The 16,826-nt window shown below is 41.6% G+C and overlaps 1 protein-coding gene across 1 annotated transcript; it reads right to left on the bottom strand.

The window, feature by feature from the left end:
- Nucleotides 1-2,942: 2,942 nt before the first annotated feature.
- Nucleotides 2,943-10,715, bottom strand: LOC311119661 (NLR family CARD domain-containing protein 3-like). The gene is made up of 7 exons (XM_084194331.1): nucleotides 10,374-10,715; nucleotides 10,010-10,094; nucleotides 9,652-9,880; nucleotides 7,739-9,231; nucleotides 5,397-5,563; nucleotides 3,928-3,974; nucleotides 2,943-3,564 (listed from the first exon to the last, which is right to left on the bottom strand). Exons 1-7 carry the CDS (start codon nucleotides 10,439-10,441, stop codon nucleotides 3,014-3,016), a joined length of 2,640 nt encoding a protein of 879 aa, XP_084050457.1. The 5' UTR covers nucleotides 10,442-10,715; the 3' UTR covers nucleotides 2,943-3,013.
- Between the last annotated feature and the right edge of the window lie 6,111 nt (nucleotides 10,716-16,826).

Genomic DNA, 16,826 nt, shown 5'->3' with positions numbered 1-16,826 from the left:
ATGTATGAAACCGAACACATAGTCGTAGTCTAGTTACAGCAGGTGTTTACTGCCATCTAGTGGAAGATACCAATAAAACACTTTATTATCAGGGTGGGGAGACGGTTGAGCTGAACGTAAAGACGCAGGGAAAGGAGCATCTCTTTATCAAATCCTCCTTCAGAGTCACATGCAGGTAAAACATTGTGATTTCTATATAGTGCTGTATCTGAAAGAGCATATTCTGCAGTTTCTATGACACTTACCTTTATCAAATAACTCTCAACATTCAAGAGGTGAAGCTCTATTTCAAAATGTCACTTTTCTCAACAATATCTGTGCTGTCAATGTATTTATCACATGACCACTCCAGCGTCAGCATTGCTCTGGCAACTAAGCAAAAACTAGTAACATAATGTTCTGTCGTCAATGGATGAATGGCCAATAGAAACCAGATAGAAACTGATAATGGTGCATGTGACTTCTGTTTTGGTTAGCCGCCGATGTCGAAACCAACTTGCTCAATGTCTTTCCATATCTGGGTAAAGATGAAACCAGGCCAGCAGGTGAGTAACTGTTTGACTGTGGTTTTGAGACACGTGGAGCCTTACATGGGCAAAGGCAGAATTGGGACCATAGACAGATTCTTCACATCAATTTCCCTGTCAGACAAGTTGATTGTAAAGAAGACTATCCTGCTCAGAACAGTGAACACACAAAGGCAGAAGCTGCTGGTAAAGCAACACTCACGGTGTGATGGAGAGTGGTAAAGCAACACTCACGGTGTGATGGAGAGTGGTAAAGCAACACTCACGGTGTGATGGAGAGTGGTAAAGCAACACTCACGGTGTGATGGAGAGTGGTAAAGCAACACTCACAGTGTGATGGAGGGTGGTAAAGCAACACTCACGGTGTGATGGAAAGTGGTAAAGCAACACTCACGGTGTGATGGAGAGTGGTAAAGCAACACTCACGGTGTGATGGCGAGTGGTAAAGCAACACTCACGGTGTGATGGAGAGTGGTATAGCAACACTCACGGTGTGATGGAGAGTGGTAAAGCAACACCAGGAAAAAGTCAGGATTTTCAGTGTGACTTCCTGGTCTGATGAGTCACTCACCTCAGTGTTCTCTTACTCAACAGTGTGAACATGTCTATGTGTCTTTCGTTGGAATGCCTGTTTCTTGTTTCCCGTTTTTGTGATTTCTCTGTTCTCTTTTTATTTCTGGAGACTTGTCCGATGTTGCCCTTTTTACCACAGGCTGGACGATCCATGTCCTTCCACCAGCATGTAGAAGCCTGATGTCCCACCTTGCCACAGTGGAAGCATGTGACTTGATTTCCCGGTCTCTGATTTTCAGTTGAAACTCTGTTCACTTTTCCTTTTTTTGTGATCAACTTTTTATTTATTTTAAAGGAACATAAAGACAAGAACAAATAGCAGCAGGAATGGTTATACAGCTAGAGACACAATACTGTTAAAATATATATCAGTATATTATGGAAACTAGTTATTGCAGATAAATACAATTATAATAAACCACATATACAATCACCCACCTCAGCTGCATCAGCCCACCCTCCAACTCCTCCTGGGACCACCCCAACCCACCCTCCAACCCCTCCTGGGACCACCCCAACCCACCCTCCAACCCCTCCTGGGACCACCCCAACCCACCCTCCAACCCCTCCTGGGACCACCCCAAACATTGTTACTGATTCTCCCTCTTCCTGGATGTCTCCTGTGGAACCTGAACCTTTCAGCATTAACTAGTGGTTCTGGTGAAAAATGTCCTTTAAGTATCTCCACAATATCCCCATACGTCTTATTACCTGTTCTGTCTGGCTGTAGCAGGCTGCCTAGTATATTAAATATCTTTGGTCCCATTACACTAAAACATGGAGGCACAATGTTGTCCTCATCCATGTCATTTACAATAACAAAATATTCAAACCGTTCTGTATATGAGCTCCACTGCTCAATACTTTTATCAAACTGTCCAATGTTTCCATCAATTCCAATAATTGTTCATTTCTCAATAAGCTCCTGATTGTCACTCACTTCAATATTGTCCTCAACCAAAGCAATATTTTCCTCAGTCACGTGATCTTCATTCACTTCACTCACTGACGTTTCCTCCTAAGTTCGCTCATTTAGCAGATTTAATTAAAAGGTTTGTCTTCAGAGTTGAATAGATGTCCTATCCTGGACAGAGGCAAACTCCAACACTCAGACAATTTACAAACAAAGCATTTGTGTTTAGTGAGTCTGCCAGATCAGAGGCAGTAGGGATGTTCTCTTGATAAGTACGTGAATTTGACCATTTTCTGTCCTGCTAAACATTCAAAATGTAACAACTACTTTTGGGTGTCAGGGAAAATGTATGGAGTAAAAAGTATATTATTTTCTTTAGGAATGTAGTGAATTAAAAGTAGTCAAAAATATAAATAGTAAAGTCAAGTACAGATACCCCAAAAAACTACTTAAGTAGTACTTTAAAGTATTTTTACTTAAGCTCTTTACACCACTGGTTAACGCTCTTTTCTGACGTCATGACGATGCTAACTCTCTCTTAGCTAGCTCGACTATGCACTTGCCTCTGCTAGCAACACACTGTGCTAACATTAGCCTAGACTGTACCACAGAAAATAACAGTTTTAACCAGTTGTAAAAACCCACTTCTTCCAGACAGAATAGTTCCTGTAGATTCAGACTTAATCATCACCAATCTTTTGTTATGTCTCGTTGGATTTATAACCACGTCTGTATAACAATTCAATAATGATGAGTCAGGTGTGTGAGTGTGTGTGTGTGTGTCCAGTGTGTGTGAGTGTGTGTGTCCAGTGTGTGTGTGTGTCCTGTGTGTGTGTCAGGTGTGTGTGTGTGTCCAGTGTGTGTGTCCAGTGTGTGTGTGTGTCCAGTGTGTGTGTGTCCAGTGTGTCCAGTGTGTCCAGTGTGTGTGTCCTGTGTATGTGTGTCCAGTGTTTGTGTGTTCAGTGTGTGTGTGTTCCCAGTGTGTGTGTGTGTGTGTGTGTTATGTTTGACACAGGGACACTGAGGAACCCCAAAGGTCAAAGGGGTCATCCCAAACCCTAAACCCTGGATAGAGGGGCTCAGTGAATGTGGAGTGGAATGTGTTCAGGTGGGTCAGTGTGTCAGAGGAGACTCTGTAGAAGGACAGAGTGCCGGCTGGCCAGTCCAGATACACTCCTACTCTGTGGGAGCTGGAGGAGGGGACGTCTATGGGAGTGGACGTATTATTGTGACAGGCAGAGTAACTGTTGTCAGAGCAGAACAGACTCCAGGACTTGTCATTGTCTCCAAGACAACAGTCATCAAGCCTTCCTCTCCTGCTGATTCCTTTATATGTCACTCCTATACCAGCCCCACTCCCACTCCACTCTACCTCCCAGTAACAGCGCCCAGTCAGACCCTCTCTACACAGCACCTGTTCCCAGTCCTCAAATCTCTCTGGGTGATCAGGATACGGCTGCTCCTCCATCCCCCATGTCACCTTTCTGTTCTCCTCAGACAGAGAGAGGAATCTGTTTACTGTGTTTAGGTCCAGTGTGAGATCAAATACATCTGATGGATGAAACCAGACACAATATTAGAAATAATCATCATCCTGAACACACACAGAAACACACACACATCCTGAACATACACACACACACACACACACACACACACACACACACACACACTGGATACACACTCACACTCACACTTTTCTAACGTAACAGGAACACGCCACACAAACACACACAGACACACACATTGTCAAAGCAACTCTTTGTAAACTTTGGTGTCCCTGATTTGTGCTTCTGTAGAACTACAGCTGATATTTAATATGACCAAGTAAGTAATGATGGTGGTCTTTGACTTTCACTTCACTTGAATTAAGACTTATTCTTAGTCATATTCTTCACAGCAGTCAACACTCACATTTTCTAAGTCCAGGTTTCATTGTGTTCTCTCCACCATGTTCCACACTGTAACGGTAAGCAGAAGAACAGACAGTCATTGAGGGATACACGTGAACTCACACACACTCACACACACACACACACACACATACACACACACACACACACACACACACACACACACACACAGACTCACACACACACAGACTCACACACACACACACACACACACACACACACACACACACACACACACACACACACACACACACACACACACACACACACACACACACACACACACACACACACACACACACACACACACACACACACACACACACACACACACACACACACACACACACAATGGACACACACACAAACAGCCAGCACATAACTTTGTCCAAGTGTGTGTGTCCAGTGTGTGTGTGTCTGTGTGTCATTGAGTGATACACATGCACACACACACACACACATTAGACACACACACACACACAAACAGTCAGCATATAACTTTGTGTGTGTCCAGTGTGTGTGTGTGTGTCCAGTGTTTGTGTGTGTCCAGCGTGTGTGTGTGTGTGTCCAGTGTGTGTGTGTGTCCAGCGTACGTGTCTGTGTGTGTGTGTGTGTCTAGTGTGTGTGTACAATGTGTGTGTGTCCAGTTTGTCTTGTGTGTGTGTCCAGTGTGTGTGTGTCCAGTGTGTGTGTACAATGTGTGTGTGTCCAATGTGTTTGTGTGTGTGTCCAGCATGTGTGTGTGTCCAGTGTGTATGTGTGTGTCCAGTTTGTGTGTGTTTGTGTGTGTCCAGTGTGTGTGTGTTTGTGTCCAGTGTGTGTGTGTGTATCCAGTGTGTGTGTGTGTCAAGTGTGTGTGTTTGTGTGTATGTGTGTCCAGTGTGTGTGTTTGTGTCCAGTGTGTTTGTACAGTGTGTGTGTGTGTGTGTCCAGTGTCTGTGTGTCCAGTGTGTGTGTGTGTGTGTGTGTGTGTGTGTGTGTGTGTGTGTGTGTGTCCAGTGTGTGTGTGTGTGTCCAGTGTGTGTGTGTGTGTGTGTGTGTGTGTGTGTGTGTGTGTGTGTGTGTGTGTGTGTGTTTGTGTGTCCAGTGTGTGTGTCCAGTGTGTGTGTGTGTATCCAGTGTTTGTGTGTGTGTGTCCAGTGTGTGTGTGTGTCCAGTGTGTGTGTGTGTGTGTGTGTGTGTGTGTGTGTGTGTGTGTGTGTGTGTGTGTGTGTGTGTGTGTGTGTCCAGTGTGTGTGTGTGTGTGTCCAGTGTGTTTGTGTGTGTCCAAAACACACACACACACACACACACACACACACACTGGAAACACACACACACACACACAAACACACACACTGGACACACACACACACACACACACACAGTCTTTATATAGCTTAGTCCAAGTGGTGGTCAGAATGTTTGTCTTAACTAGCCTGATAACTCCAACATGTCTGATATGAACATTGACATAAACCCTCTACATACTTGAGTTTCTCCAGTCTGCATTGTGGATCCTCCAGTCCAGCAGAGAGCAGTCTGACTCCTGAGTATCCTGGGTGATTGTAGCTCAGGTCCAGCTCTCTCAGGTGTGAGGGGTTTGACTTCAGAGCTGAGACCAGAGAAGCACAGCCTTCCTCTGTGACTAGACAGCCTGACAGCCTGCAAAGAGTCAAATAATATTAAAATCACACTGCTATTCTTTGGTGGTCCAAATAGTGGCAGTATATTTTTTCAACATATTCAGATATATCAGTGTCCTGAAACCTGCCATATCTATTCATAAATGAATGTTTCATTATTAGAAATGACAAAGTATTGCTTGTAGATAGAACAATATATAGTACGAATATTTGAGTTGACTGACCAGACCAGTTTAAAAAGCAGTATCAGTCAAAAGACAGACAGGGAGGTATCAGATTTAGATTGTATTGAGTATACAGTCCACACCATATCTATTTTGACAGTGAACCTAACCTTTTAAATTTGGCTCTATACTCCAGCATTTTGGATTTGTGATCAAATGTTTCATATGAGGTGACAGTATATAATGTCACCTTTTATTTTAGGGTATTTGAATACATATCTGTTTCACCGTTTAGAAATGAAAGCACTTTATGTATCTAGTCCCCCCATTTGAAGAAGTCAAACGTATTCTGACCATTTGACTTATAGTGTATTAAAGTAGTCAAAAGTTGAGTATTTGGTTGTAAACTCGTTGGTTGCATTTGCAGTTTGTTTTGGTTGTGTTTTGGGTTATGTTTTGCCCGATAGTAACTGAATGGTGGATGATGACTGGAGTAATTTTCTGTCTAAGTGAGTAGATAACAGGTTTCTAAACACTAATAAATTAATCCTAATGATGCCATGATTAAGAAGAATCATGAATGAATCATGAATAATAATGAGTGAGAAAGATACAGAGGCTACAACAAAACATGCTAACCTCTCACCATTACCAATACCAGAGGGGATATGATCTTTGTTCCTCTGTAACTTTCTCATTCATCATCATTCACCATTCATTCATGATTATTCATAATCATGGTAGCATCCACATGAATGTAGAAGAGTTCAGAAACATATTCTATTCTTACTGACAATACAAGTGAAGTGACTCCAAAATGACAGGACATTATTCACCATTCAGTTTCTATTGGGGAAAACATCATCCAAAACACAACCAAGACAAACTGCAAATGCATTCAACAAGTTTGTAGAATCACAAGCTTGATGTAATCACTGCAGGTAAGGAATATTGGACCAAATACTAAACTTATGACTACTTTAATACAATATAAGTGAATATGTCCAAATTATTACGACTTTTTCAAATGGGAGAACTAGACACATAAAGTGCTTTCCTATCTAAACTGTAAAACAGCTATGTATGAAAATACCCTCAAATAAAAGTTGACATTCTGTACTGTCACCTAATATGAAACATTCTATCTCAAATCCAAAATGCTGGAGCATAGCAACAAATGTAAAATTGTAAGCTTCACTGTCCAAACACATATGGTGTGGACTATGTGTGCCTGGTAAACACATGTGGATCTGGTGAACAGTTATCACTTGTTGACCAACTACAGGAATACTGACCTCAGAGTCTCCAGTTTACAGTGGGGATTCCCCAGTCCAGCAGAGAGCAGCTTCACTCCTGAATCCTTCAGGTCATTGTTACTCAGATCCAGCTCTCTCAGGTGTGAGGGGTTTGACTTCAGAGCTGAGACTAGAGAAGAACAGCCTTCCTCTGTGACTCCACAGCCTGACAGCCTGACAGAGAGATCATCATGATTTCACAAACACACTGTTAATTTAACACCAGTAGTGTAGAAGGACAATGGCAGATGCATTTGGTTTATTCTCTTAAACAACATATAGATTCATCTTCCGTCTCCTAGAATTGTATGGTCATATTGTTATACTAATATGAACATCAATGCATTGATTCAGTACGTTTTTCAATGTAATATTATATATTATTATAATACATATATTTCTCTAAACTTCATATTTATTCCTGATGATTAGTTCTTAAATGTCATTTTATGTACTCACAGAGCAGCTCTGGAGGCTTTGACCACTGGCAGCAGCCTCAGAAGACCTTCCTCTGATCTGGAGTATTTATTCGGGTCAAACACATCCAGCTCCTTTTCTGAAGTCAGCAACACAAAGACCAGAGCTGACCACTGTGCAGGTGACAGTTCTTCTTCTGAGAGACTTCCTGAGCTCAGGTAGCTTTGGATCTCCTCCACTAGAGAATGGTCATTCAGTTCATTCAGACAGTGGAACAGATTGATGCACCTCTCTGGAGAGGGATTCTCCCTGATCTTCTCCTTGATGTACTTGACTGTTTCTTCATGGCTCTGTGAGCTGCTTCTTGTCTTTGTCAGTAGACCTCGTAAGTGCTTCTGATTGGACTCCAGTGAGAGGCCCAGAAGGAAGCGGAGGAACAGGTCCAGGTTTCCTGTCTCACTTTGTAAGGCTTTATCCACAGCACTCTTGTAGACAGTAACTTCAGTAACTTGAGGTTCGGCCATTAGATTCTCATTGTTGTTGATGAATGAGAGGAACACATATACAGCAGCCAGAAACTCCTGAATGCTCAGATGCACGAAGCAGTACACCTTGTCCTGGTACAGCCCACATTCCTCTTTAAAGAGCTGTGTGCACAATCCTGAGTACACTGAGGCTTCATTGACATCAATGCCAGCCTCTTTCAGGTCTCCTTCATAGAAAATTAGATTGCCCTTCACAAGCTGTTGAAAAGCCAGTTTTCCCAGTAACAGAATGCTCTCTTCATTCCAGTGTGGACCTGTCTCTTCATTCCCAAGATACTTTTCATTCTTCTGTTTGGTATGAAACACCACAAGGTGTGAGTACATCTCAGTCAGAGTCTTGTGCATCTCTTCTCTGTTATGTTTCAGCATGTGTTCAAGGACTATTGCAGAAATCCAACAGAAGACTGGAATGTGGCACATGATGTGGAGGATCCTTGATGTCTTTATGTGTGAGATGATTCTGTTGGGCAGGTCCTCATCACGGAATCTCTTCCTGAAATACTCCTCCTTCTGTGGGTCATTGAACCCTCGTACCTCTGTCACCTGGTCAACACACCCTGAAGGGATCTTATTGGCTGCTGCAGGTCGGGTAGTTATCCAGATGAGAGCAGAGGGAAGCAGATTTCCCTTGATGAGATTTGTCAGCTGAACATCCACTGAGGTTGACTCTGTGACGTCACAACAGATCTTGTTCTTCTGGAAGTCTAGGGGCAGTCGGCACTCATCCAGACCATCAAAGATGAACAGAACTTTGTACTTGTTGTAGTTGGAGATTCTTGATTCTTTGGTTTCCATTGAGAAGTGATTGAGAAGTTCAATCAAAGTGAGTTTTTCACCTTTCATCAAATTCAGCTCCCGGAAAGGGAATGAAATTACAAATTGGACATCCTGATTTGCTTTTCCTTCAGCCCAGTCCAGAATGAACTTCTGCACAGAGACTGTTTTTCCAATGCCAGCGACTCCCTTTGTCAGCACAGATCTGATAAGTTTGTCTTGTCCAGTTAAGGGTTTGAAGATGTCGTTACATTTGATTGCAGTCTCTGGTCTTGCTTGTTTCCTGGTTATTGTCTCAATCTGTCTCAGCTCATGTTCATTATTGACCTCTCCATTTCCACCCTCTCTGATGTAGAGGTCTGTGTAGATCTTATTGAGAAGTGTTGGGTTTCCTTGTTTAGCGTTCCCTTCAAATACACATTGAAACTTCTTCTTTAGATTAGATTTGAGTTCACGTTGGCAAATCACAGCAAGCTCATCTGAATCTAGAAATAACACAGAGGATATTAATATTACGTCTGTTTTAATGCCTACTGTTATAAAGTTTTAAATACAATTAATGTCTTATCTTAAGTGACTGTATAAATGTGTAAATGTTTTGATAATGCATTACACACTGGTGTGACTTATTATATTATTTTTGGTATGATCTCTCTCTCTCTCTCTCTCTCTCTCTCGCTCTCTCTCTCTCTCTCTCTCTCTCTCTCTCTCTCTCTCTCTCTCTCTCTCTCTCTCTCTCTCAATTAATCAACACAACACATCCCTGCTGCTACTTGATGAGGTCACTAGGTGTTGTGTTAAGGATGCTACAATATCATTTAGTTACACAGCTACTTTAGCTGTACTTTAGCTACAGCTTTTACATGTTCTAAAACAGCATTCAACATGAGGCAGACAGCTCTTACTTTTCTCCAGTGTGTCAGCAAGCTCCTTCTGGTTCATTTTCCTCAGGACGAGCAGTGTGATCTTCAGAACCCCCTCTCTGGCACTGCTCTCCTGCTTCTCATCTTCAGCATCCACCACTTCCTTATCCTGCTTCTGACTCTCAAAGCCTTCTGGGAGTTCTGGACTAAGAATCCTCTTGAACCTCTTCAGCTCATTCTTCACAAATGTCATAATATTCTCTTCAAGCAACTGAAATAAATCAAGTAAATAAGTTAAGCAAGAGACTAAATGCTTTCTCATTAACAAATGAATGAATGATTGACAGATCAACTTTACTTGAGGTAAACAAAAACAAATGTACATAACAAGACCACATACAATGAATATGGAGGCCAGGTCTGTTTGATGACTCTGGGAAGACTGACCACTGAGCATCTCTGACTCTGATAACTCCTGTTGGTTTCTGTGGACAAAACATGAGATTACATCTCCTCATCCAGGGAGTGCACACACACACACACACACACACACACACACACACACACACACACACACACACACACACACACACACACACACACACACACACACACACACTCACACACACACACACACACACACCCACACACACTTAGCCTATGGATTATGAAAACAACAAACATAAATGGTAAAATGGGAGAGGGGAAATGACTAGAGACAGTGTTGTTTAACTCACTGACCATGACCCATGAGTTCTTCTTACCTTTGTTCAGTAGAAAAGTCTCCCTCTCTAAAGTTTAGAGATTCCATCATAGACCAGTCATTATTCATGGACACACAGCTGGGTACAGGGGAGGCTGGTCTCTCCTGCTTGATTGGGCTTCAACACAACAGAGACAAACATTACGTCTCTCATCTACTCTGAGCTCAGATGGAGAAACAGGAAACATAAGAAGAGTTTCATTCTAAAACGGCATTTTCAGAAATGTTGGTAAATTAGCTTTTATTGTTTAAAGACATTATGAAAGAGATTGGTGTGTTTTTTCACTATCTAATCATGGCATGGGGTTGTTCAATGACAGAAATGTATTTGTTTAAAATCCATCACTTGATGATTTCATTTCAGAGAAAAATAATGTTATTTTTTTGTAAAAATGCTATATATCTGCCTCACTTTCAGAGAAATAAGTAGTACTGCTAGGTTTTACACAGTAATAATATATCTGCCTCACTCTCAGAGAAATAAGTAGTACTGCTAGGTTTTACACAGTTATAATATATGTCTGCCTCACTCTCAGAGAAATAAGTAGTACTGCTAGGTTTTACACAGTAATAATATATCTGCCTCACTCTCAGAGAAATAAGTAGTACTGCTAGGTTTTACACAGTAATAATATATTTCTGCCTCACTCTCAGAGAAATAAGTAGTACTGCTAGGTTTTACACAGTAATAATATATATATATCTGTCTCACTCTCAGAGAAATAAGTAGTACTGCTAGGTTTTACACAGTAATAATATATATCTGCCTCACTCTCAGAGAAATAAGTAGTACTGCTAGGTTTTATACAGTCAAATGTGACCGACTGGCTCGATTCGATCTTATGTAGCAAAATTTGAAATTGTGTTTTTTACATTGGATAAAAGTAGAGACTCAGCTAGAAAAAGGTATATCATACACTACAGTTGAGGAACAATGGGAAAGTAATTCTGCTTTGAAAGATGATAAACTTGTAACCTCAATTTTGAGAAAATGGCCTTTGAATGTTTTGGTACACCTACTGGAGAGCTCTTCTTTATCTACAGTGGTATTACTTTGGCAGATAATGTCACCCATCGAAATAAATAGTATATATATATATATATATATATATATATATATATATATATAGTTAACTAAATGTATGGTGTTTTTGGTTTATGTCAGTTTCATTGTTTGTTATGCTATAAATTGTTATGTTATGGTTGTAAGTGGTAAATGAACTAGAAAATGTCCTATTTTGAAATTCTGAGTAATTACTACTTTAGTAAGGATATACTTTATTCAGTACTACTGCAGTTGCTAAATAATTCCAATAGATGGCAGCATAAGACCATGAATGACATTTCAGAAGGTTTGTTTAGTTTTTTCTCTGGATACACCACCACTCCCCCTCACAGGAAAACTCCTGCACACGCTTTTTACTGTCCCTTTCCACACTGCTAACGCAAGAGGAACGACTGAAAAAGCATTTAACACATTACCGTGAAATAATATAATGATGATTCATGTTTATTATTAGCTGTTTTTATGCTCATGTTTTGAAATTATGCTTCATTACTATAACGATTATCAATAAGCCTGAACATTAATTTAGTCACCTCTGGTCGCGAAAAACGTATTTTCCTAGTACATTCATTGTCAGATTCATCAACCAGCAGCGAGCACTCTGCCTTCTAGCACAAGCGAGGGGCATGTTGAGGTACATTTGCAAACCGCAAGGGTTGCAAGATGTAATTTATTGGCGGGCTGGAAGACGCAATCTTGTCTTATCTATTCCGAGGTTGTACTCCTGAGTGGCACAGTGGTCTAAGGCACTGCATCACAGTGCTAGCTGTGCCACTAGAGATCCTGGTTCAAATCCAGGCTCTGTCGTAGCCGGCCGCGACCGGGAGACCCATGGGGCGGCGCACAATTGGCCCAGCGTCGTCAAGGCTAGGGGAGGGAATGGCCGGCAGGGATGTAGCTCAGTTGATAGAGCATGGCGTTTGCAACGCCAGGGTTGTGGGTTCGTTTCCCACGGGGGGCTAGTATGAACAAAAACAAAAAATTAAAAATTAATGTATGCACTCACTTACTGTAAATCGCTCTGGATAAGAGCGTAGACTAAAATGTAAAAATGTTTAATCGCAATATTAGATATTTAAAAATGCATCTATACTAGGGTTGAGGTTGGAGCATCTGACTAGTGATTATTTACCAGGGGTTCAACACCTGCTATAGTCACTATTTAATTGCTCTTCCAAAAGCATCACAGGCCTAATACGAGATATATAGCTAACTAAAGTAATGAGTGACCATTTTAGAAAATCATGGGACATATAGTATTTGGTTGCATGCTAATTTATGTAAATCATATTGCTGCTTGTAGCCTATAACTGATGCTTCGTGGTCTTATGCTGCCATCTATTGGAAATATTTAACAATGAAAAGTTATTAATTCACGTACAGACATTGGTGAGGCAGCTGAGAAATAAAGTGTATTAGATCAGTCTCAAACCTGCCCCAAGCCAATTGCTGGACTTTCACACAGAGGTTACTAGGTCACCCAATTCAAACCACATTTAAAAATAAAACAAATGTGTCTTATTTATCAAGTGTTCTGTCTTGCAATTATACATACAATAAAATAACAACAAAATAATCAAAACGCTATTTAATACTATAATTGTATTTACTAAGATAATATTATTACTAAAATAGTTTCTAAAAGTGTTCTAGGCTACCCTACCCTAGAATTAGGGGTTAGGGTTACGGCTAAAATAGGTTATAAGTAGGGTAAGAGTTTCTGTATAGCACTTTGTGACATCTGCTGGTGTAAAAAGGGCTTTATAAATCCATTTGATTGATTGTTAGGTTTAGGGTTTATATGGCCAAAAACAGTATGGGTTTATGGCACTCTTGCTCGTCCTTGTGGCCGTATGTGGGTACTACATAACTAATCCATGACACTTGCTTGGCTCATAATCTGAGGCATCAACTGCGTCAGATATACAAATCCATTAGCTAGACCACCTGATTAGACAACAATCACCCCATTATACCCATTTGGTTTGCAACTCAGTGAACCTGAGCAGCATTTGCTCAATTTGATGCCTACGAACGAAGATTTCGATGCATATCAAATTACCAAGCAGCCATTTAGAAACAACAAGTCCTCAAAGAAAAGGTTATTTCTTAATTTAAAAATGTCTTCTGGCTGTTTAAATCGTCCACATCTTGAAAAAGAGGACAGGGACATGCGTTTTGTTTAGATTGTACACTTTTTTCTTAAAACAAATATGGTTAACCATGACCAGAAAATGTTTAATGTTTGATGGCTATCCACCAGCCATCGCCTCTTAAACTGTGTCTCACCTCACTATTGGTGACCACAATATGTACTCAGGTGAACAGTGGGCGCGCTCACCAAGTAGCTGTAACCTTGTTAATAATCAGTTACCTGAGGTAAACCTTTTATTTATTTATTTCATTTCACCTTTATTTAACCAGGTAAGCCAGTTGAGAACAAGTTCTCATTTACAACTGCGACCTGGCCAAGATAAAGCAAAGAAGTGCGATAAAAACAACAACACAGAGTTACATATGGGGTAAAAAAAACATAAAGTCAAAAATACAACAGAAAATATATATACAGTGTGTGCAAATGTAGCAAGTTATGGAGGTAAGGCAATAAATAGGCTATAGTGCAAAATAATTACAATAGTATTAACACTGGAATGCTAGATGTGCAAGAGATTATGTGCAAATAGAGATACTGGGGTGCAAAATAGCAAAATAAATAACAATATAGGGATGAGGTAGTTGGGTGGGCTAATTTCAGATGGGCCGTGTACAGGTGCAGTGATCGGTAAGGTGCTCTGACAACTGATGCTTAAAGTTAGTGAGGGAGATAAGAGTCTCCAGCTTCAGAGATTTTTGCAATTCGTTCCAGTCATTGGCAGCAGAGAACTGGAAGGAATGGCGGCCAAAGGAGGTGTTGGCTTTGGGAATGACCAGTGAGATATACCTGCTGGAGCGCAGACTACGGGTGGGTTCTGCTATGGTGACCAATGAGCTAAGATAAGGCGGGGATTTGCCTAGCAGTGATTTATAGATGGCCTGGAGCCAGTGGGTTTGACGACGAACATGTAGTGAGGACCAGCCAACAAGAGCGTACAGGTCACAGTGGTGGGTAGCGTATGGGGCTTTGGAGACAAAACGGATGGCACTGTGATAGACTACATCCAATTTGCTGAGTAGAGTGTTGGAGGCTATTTTGTAAATGACATCGCCGAAGTCAAGGATCGGTAGGATAGTCAGTTTTACGAGGGCATGTTTGGCAGCATGAGTGAAGGAGGCTTTGTTGCGAAATAGGAAGCCGATTCTAGATTTAACTTTGGATTGGAGATTCTTTATGTGAGTCTGGAAGGAGAGTTTACAGTCTAACCAGACACCTAGGTATTTGTAGTTGTCCACATACTCTAGGTCAGACCCGTCGAGAGTGGTGATTCTAGTCGGGTGGGCGGGTGCCAGCAGCGTTCGATTGAAAAGTATGCATTTAGTTTTACTAGTGTTTAAGAGCAGTTGGAGGCTACTGAAGGAGTGTTGTATGGCATTGAAGCTCATTTGGAGGTCTGTTAACACAGTGTCCAATGAAGGGCCAGATGTATACAAAATGGTGTCGTCTGCGTAGAGGTGGATCTGAGAGTCACCAGCAGCAAGAGCGACATCATTGATATACACAGAGAAAAGTGTCGGCCCAAGAATTGAACCCTGTGGCACCCCCATAGAGACTGCCATAGGTCCAGACAACAGGCCCTCCGATTTGACACACTGAACTCTATCTGAGAAGTAGTTGGTGAACCAGGCGAGGCAGTCATTTGAGAAACCAAGGCTATTTAGTCTGCCAATAAGAATGCGGTGGTTGACAGAGTCGAAAGCCTTGGCCAGGTCGATGAAGACGGCTGCACAGTACTGTCTATTATCAATCGCGGTTATAATATCGTTTAGGACCTTGAGCGTGGCTGAAGTGCACCCATGACCAGCTCGGAAACGTAGAAGGTACGGTGGTATTCGAAATGGTCGGTGATCTGTTTGTTAACTTGGCTTTCAAATACTTTCGAAGGGCAGGGCAGGATGGATATAGGTCTGTAGCAGTTTGGATCTAGAAAATGGTTAACCTACAGGGTTAACGCTCACCAAGTAGCCGTAACCTCACCAAGTAGCCGTAACCTTGTTAATAATAAGTTACCTAAGGTAAACCTACAGGGTTAACGCTCACCAAGTAGCTGTAACCTTGTTAATAATAAGTTACCTGAGGTAAACCTACAGGGTTAACGCAGGCAGGTCTCATTGATAACAATAGTGAAGCTGGCATTGTGACGCAGAACAATGGGCTGGGAATAGAACGTTCTGAAGGCGAGTCGGTGCCACGGAGCTCAATAGAACTAATAGGAACTGGTAGGGTGAAAAATGCCCAAACATAAGGCCTGTTTTTTCGCAATTACTTCATAACCAGGGACAGAAGGTAATATTATGAAACTGGGCTCCATGGCGGATGCAATGAACTAATTTTATCAGAAATAAACGTTGTAAAAAATGTCACTTGAGGCGCCCCGAAAATAATATTCAAAAGTTCAGTCCTTGGACACAGAGGGGTTAAACACTAAAGTTACCATCCATCTAGTGAAGAGAGGAGAACCGGACAGAGGGAGGGTAGGAAGCCAGCATCCGTCAACGAGAGAGGGAGAAGCCCTCCACGGTATTTAACAGGTGGAAGAAACAACCAGGGATCTCCATCGGTCCACAAGAAATGCAGGCAGCCGGTGATGATGTAGTGGTAGCCAGGATAACTAGGATGCTGCTGGTAGAGTAGCTAGCTTAGCTAGCTGTACCGACTATCTTGGCTAACTAGCAGGTCGTTCGTCTGTCCCTCGAGGATGATGACGAATCCGGTGAACCACAAGATGAAACAAGGATAGCGAGTGAAAAGGATCTGGCTACACTCATACTGTCAATGACCATTACGCTAAAAAGCAAATTGAACAATAAACTTCGGTGTCACAACACTGTAACGAACTCCGTCGTTGTTCCCCAAGATCACCTCAGACCACTCTGCGCGTAACTGGACAATATGCTTGGCGCCAAACCGTACGTGGACGCGGACAGTTCTGTACGGGGACGCGGACAGTTCCAGAACTCGGACATGAGCAGAGCAACACAATAAACTAAACCAAGTATTTACAGTGGCTTACATTAGTAATATTCTTTTTTTATTATTATGTAAAACAAAAATTCTTTGTTTTTTAAAACAATATTTTGAGAGTTGGGCCCATATCCACAAAGCGTCTCAGAGTAGAAAATTGGTCCTCTCTCTCCCCAGACAGACTCATTTTAGACCACTGACCCCTAAACTTTATATTGGCCAGGTCGCAGTTGTAAATGAGAACTTGTTCTCAACTGGCTTACCTGGTT

This window comes from Coregonus lavaretus, assembly GCF_964263955.1.
Source record: "Coregonus lavaretus genome assembly, contig: HAP1_SCAFFOLD_1090, whole genome shotgun sequence".
In the NCBI taxonomy this organism is placed as follows: domain Eukaryota; kingdom Metazoa; phylum Chordata; class Actinopteri; order Salmoniformes; family Salmonidae; genus Coregonus; species Coregonus lavaretus.
The sequence above is the reverse complement of the archived record's forward strand: the minus strand, read 5'-3'. Positions and strand labels throughout refer to the sequence as shown.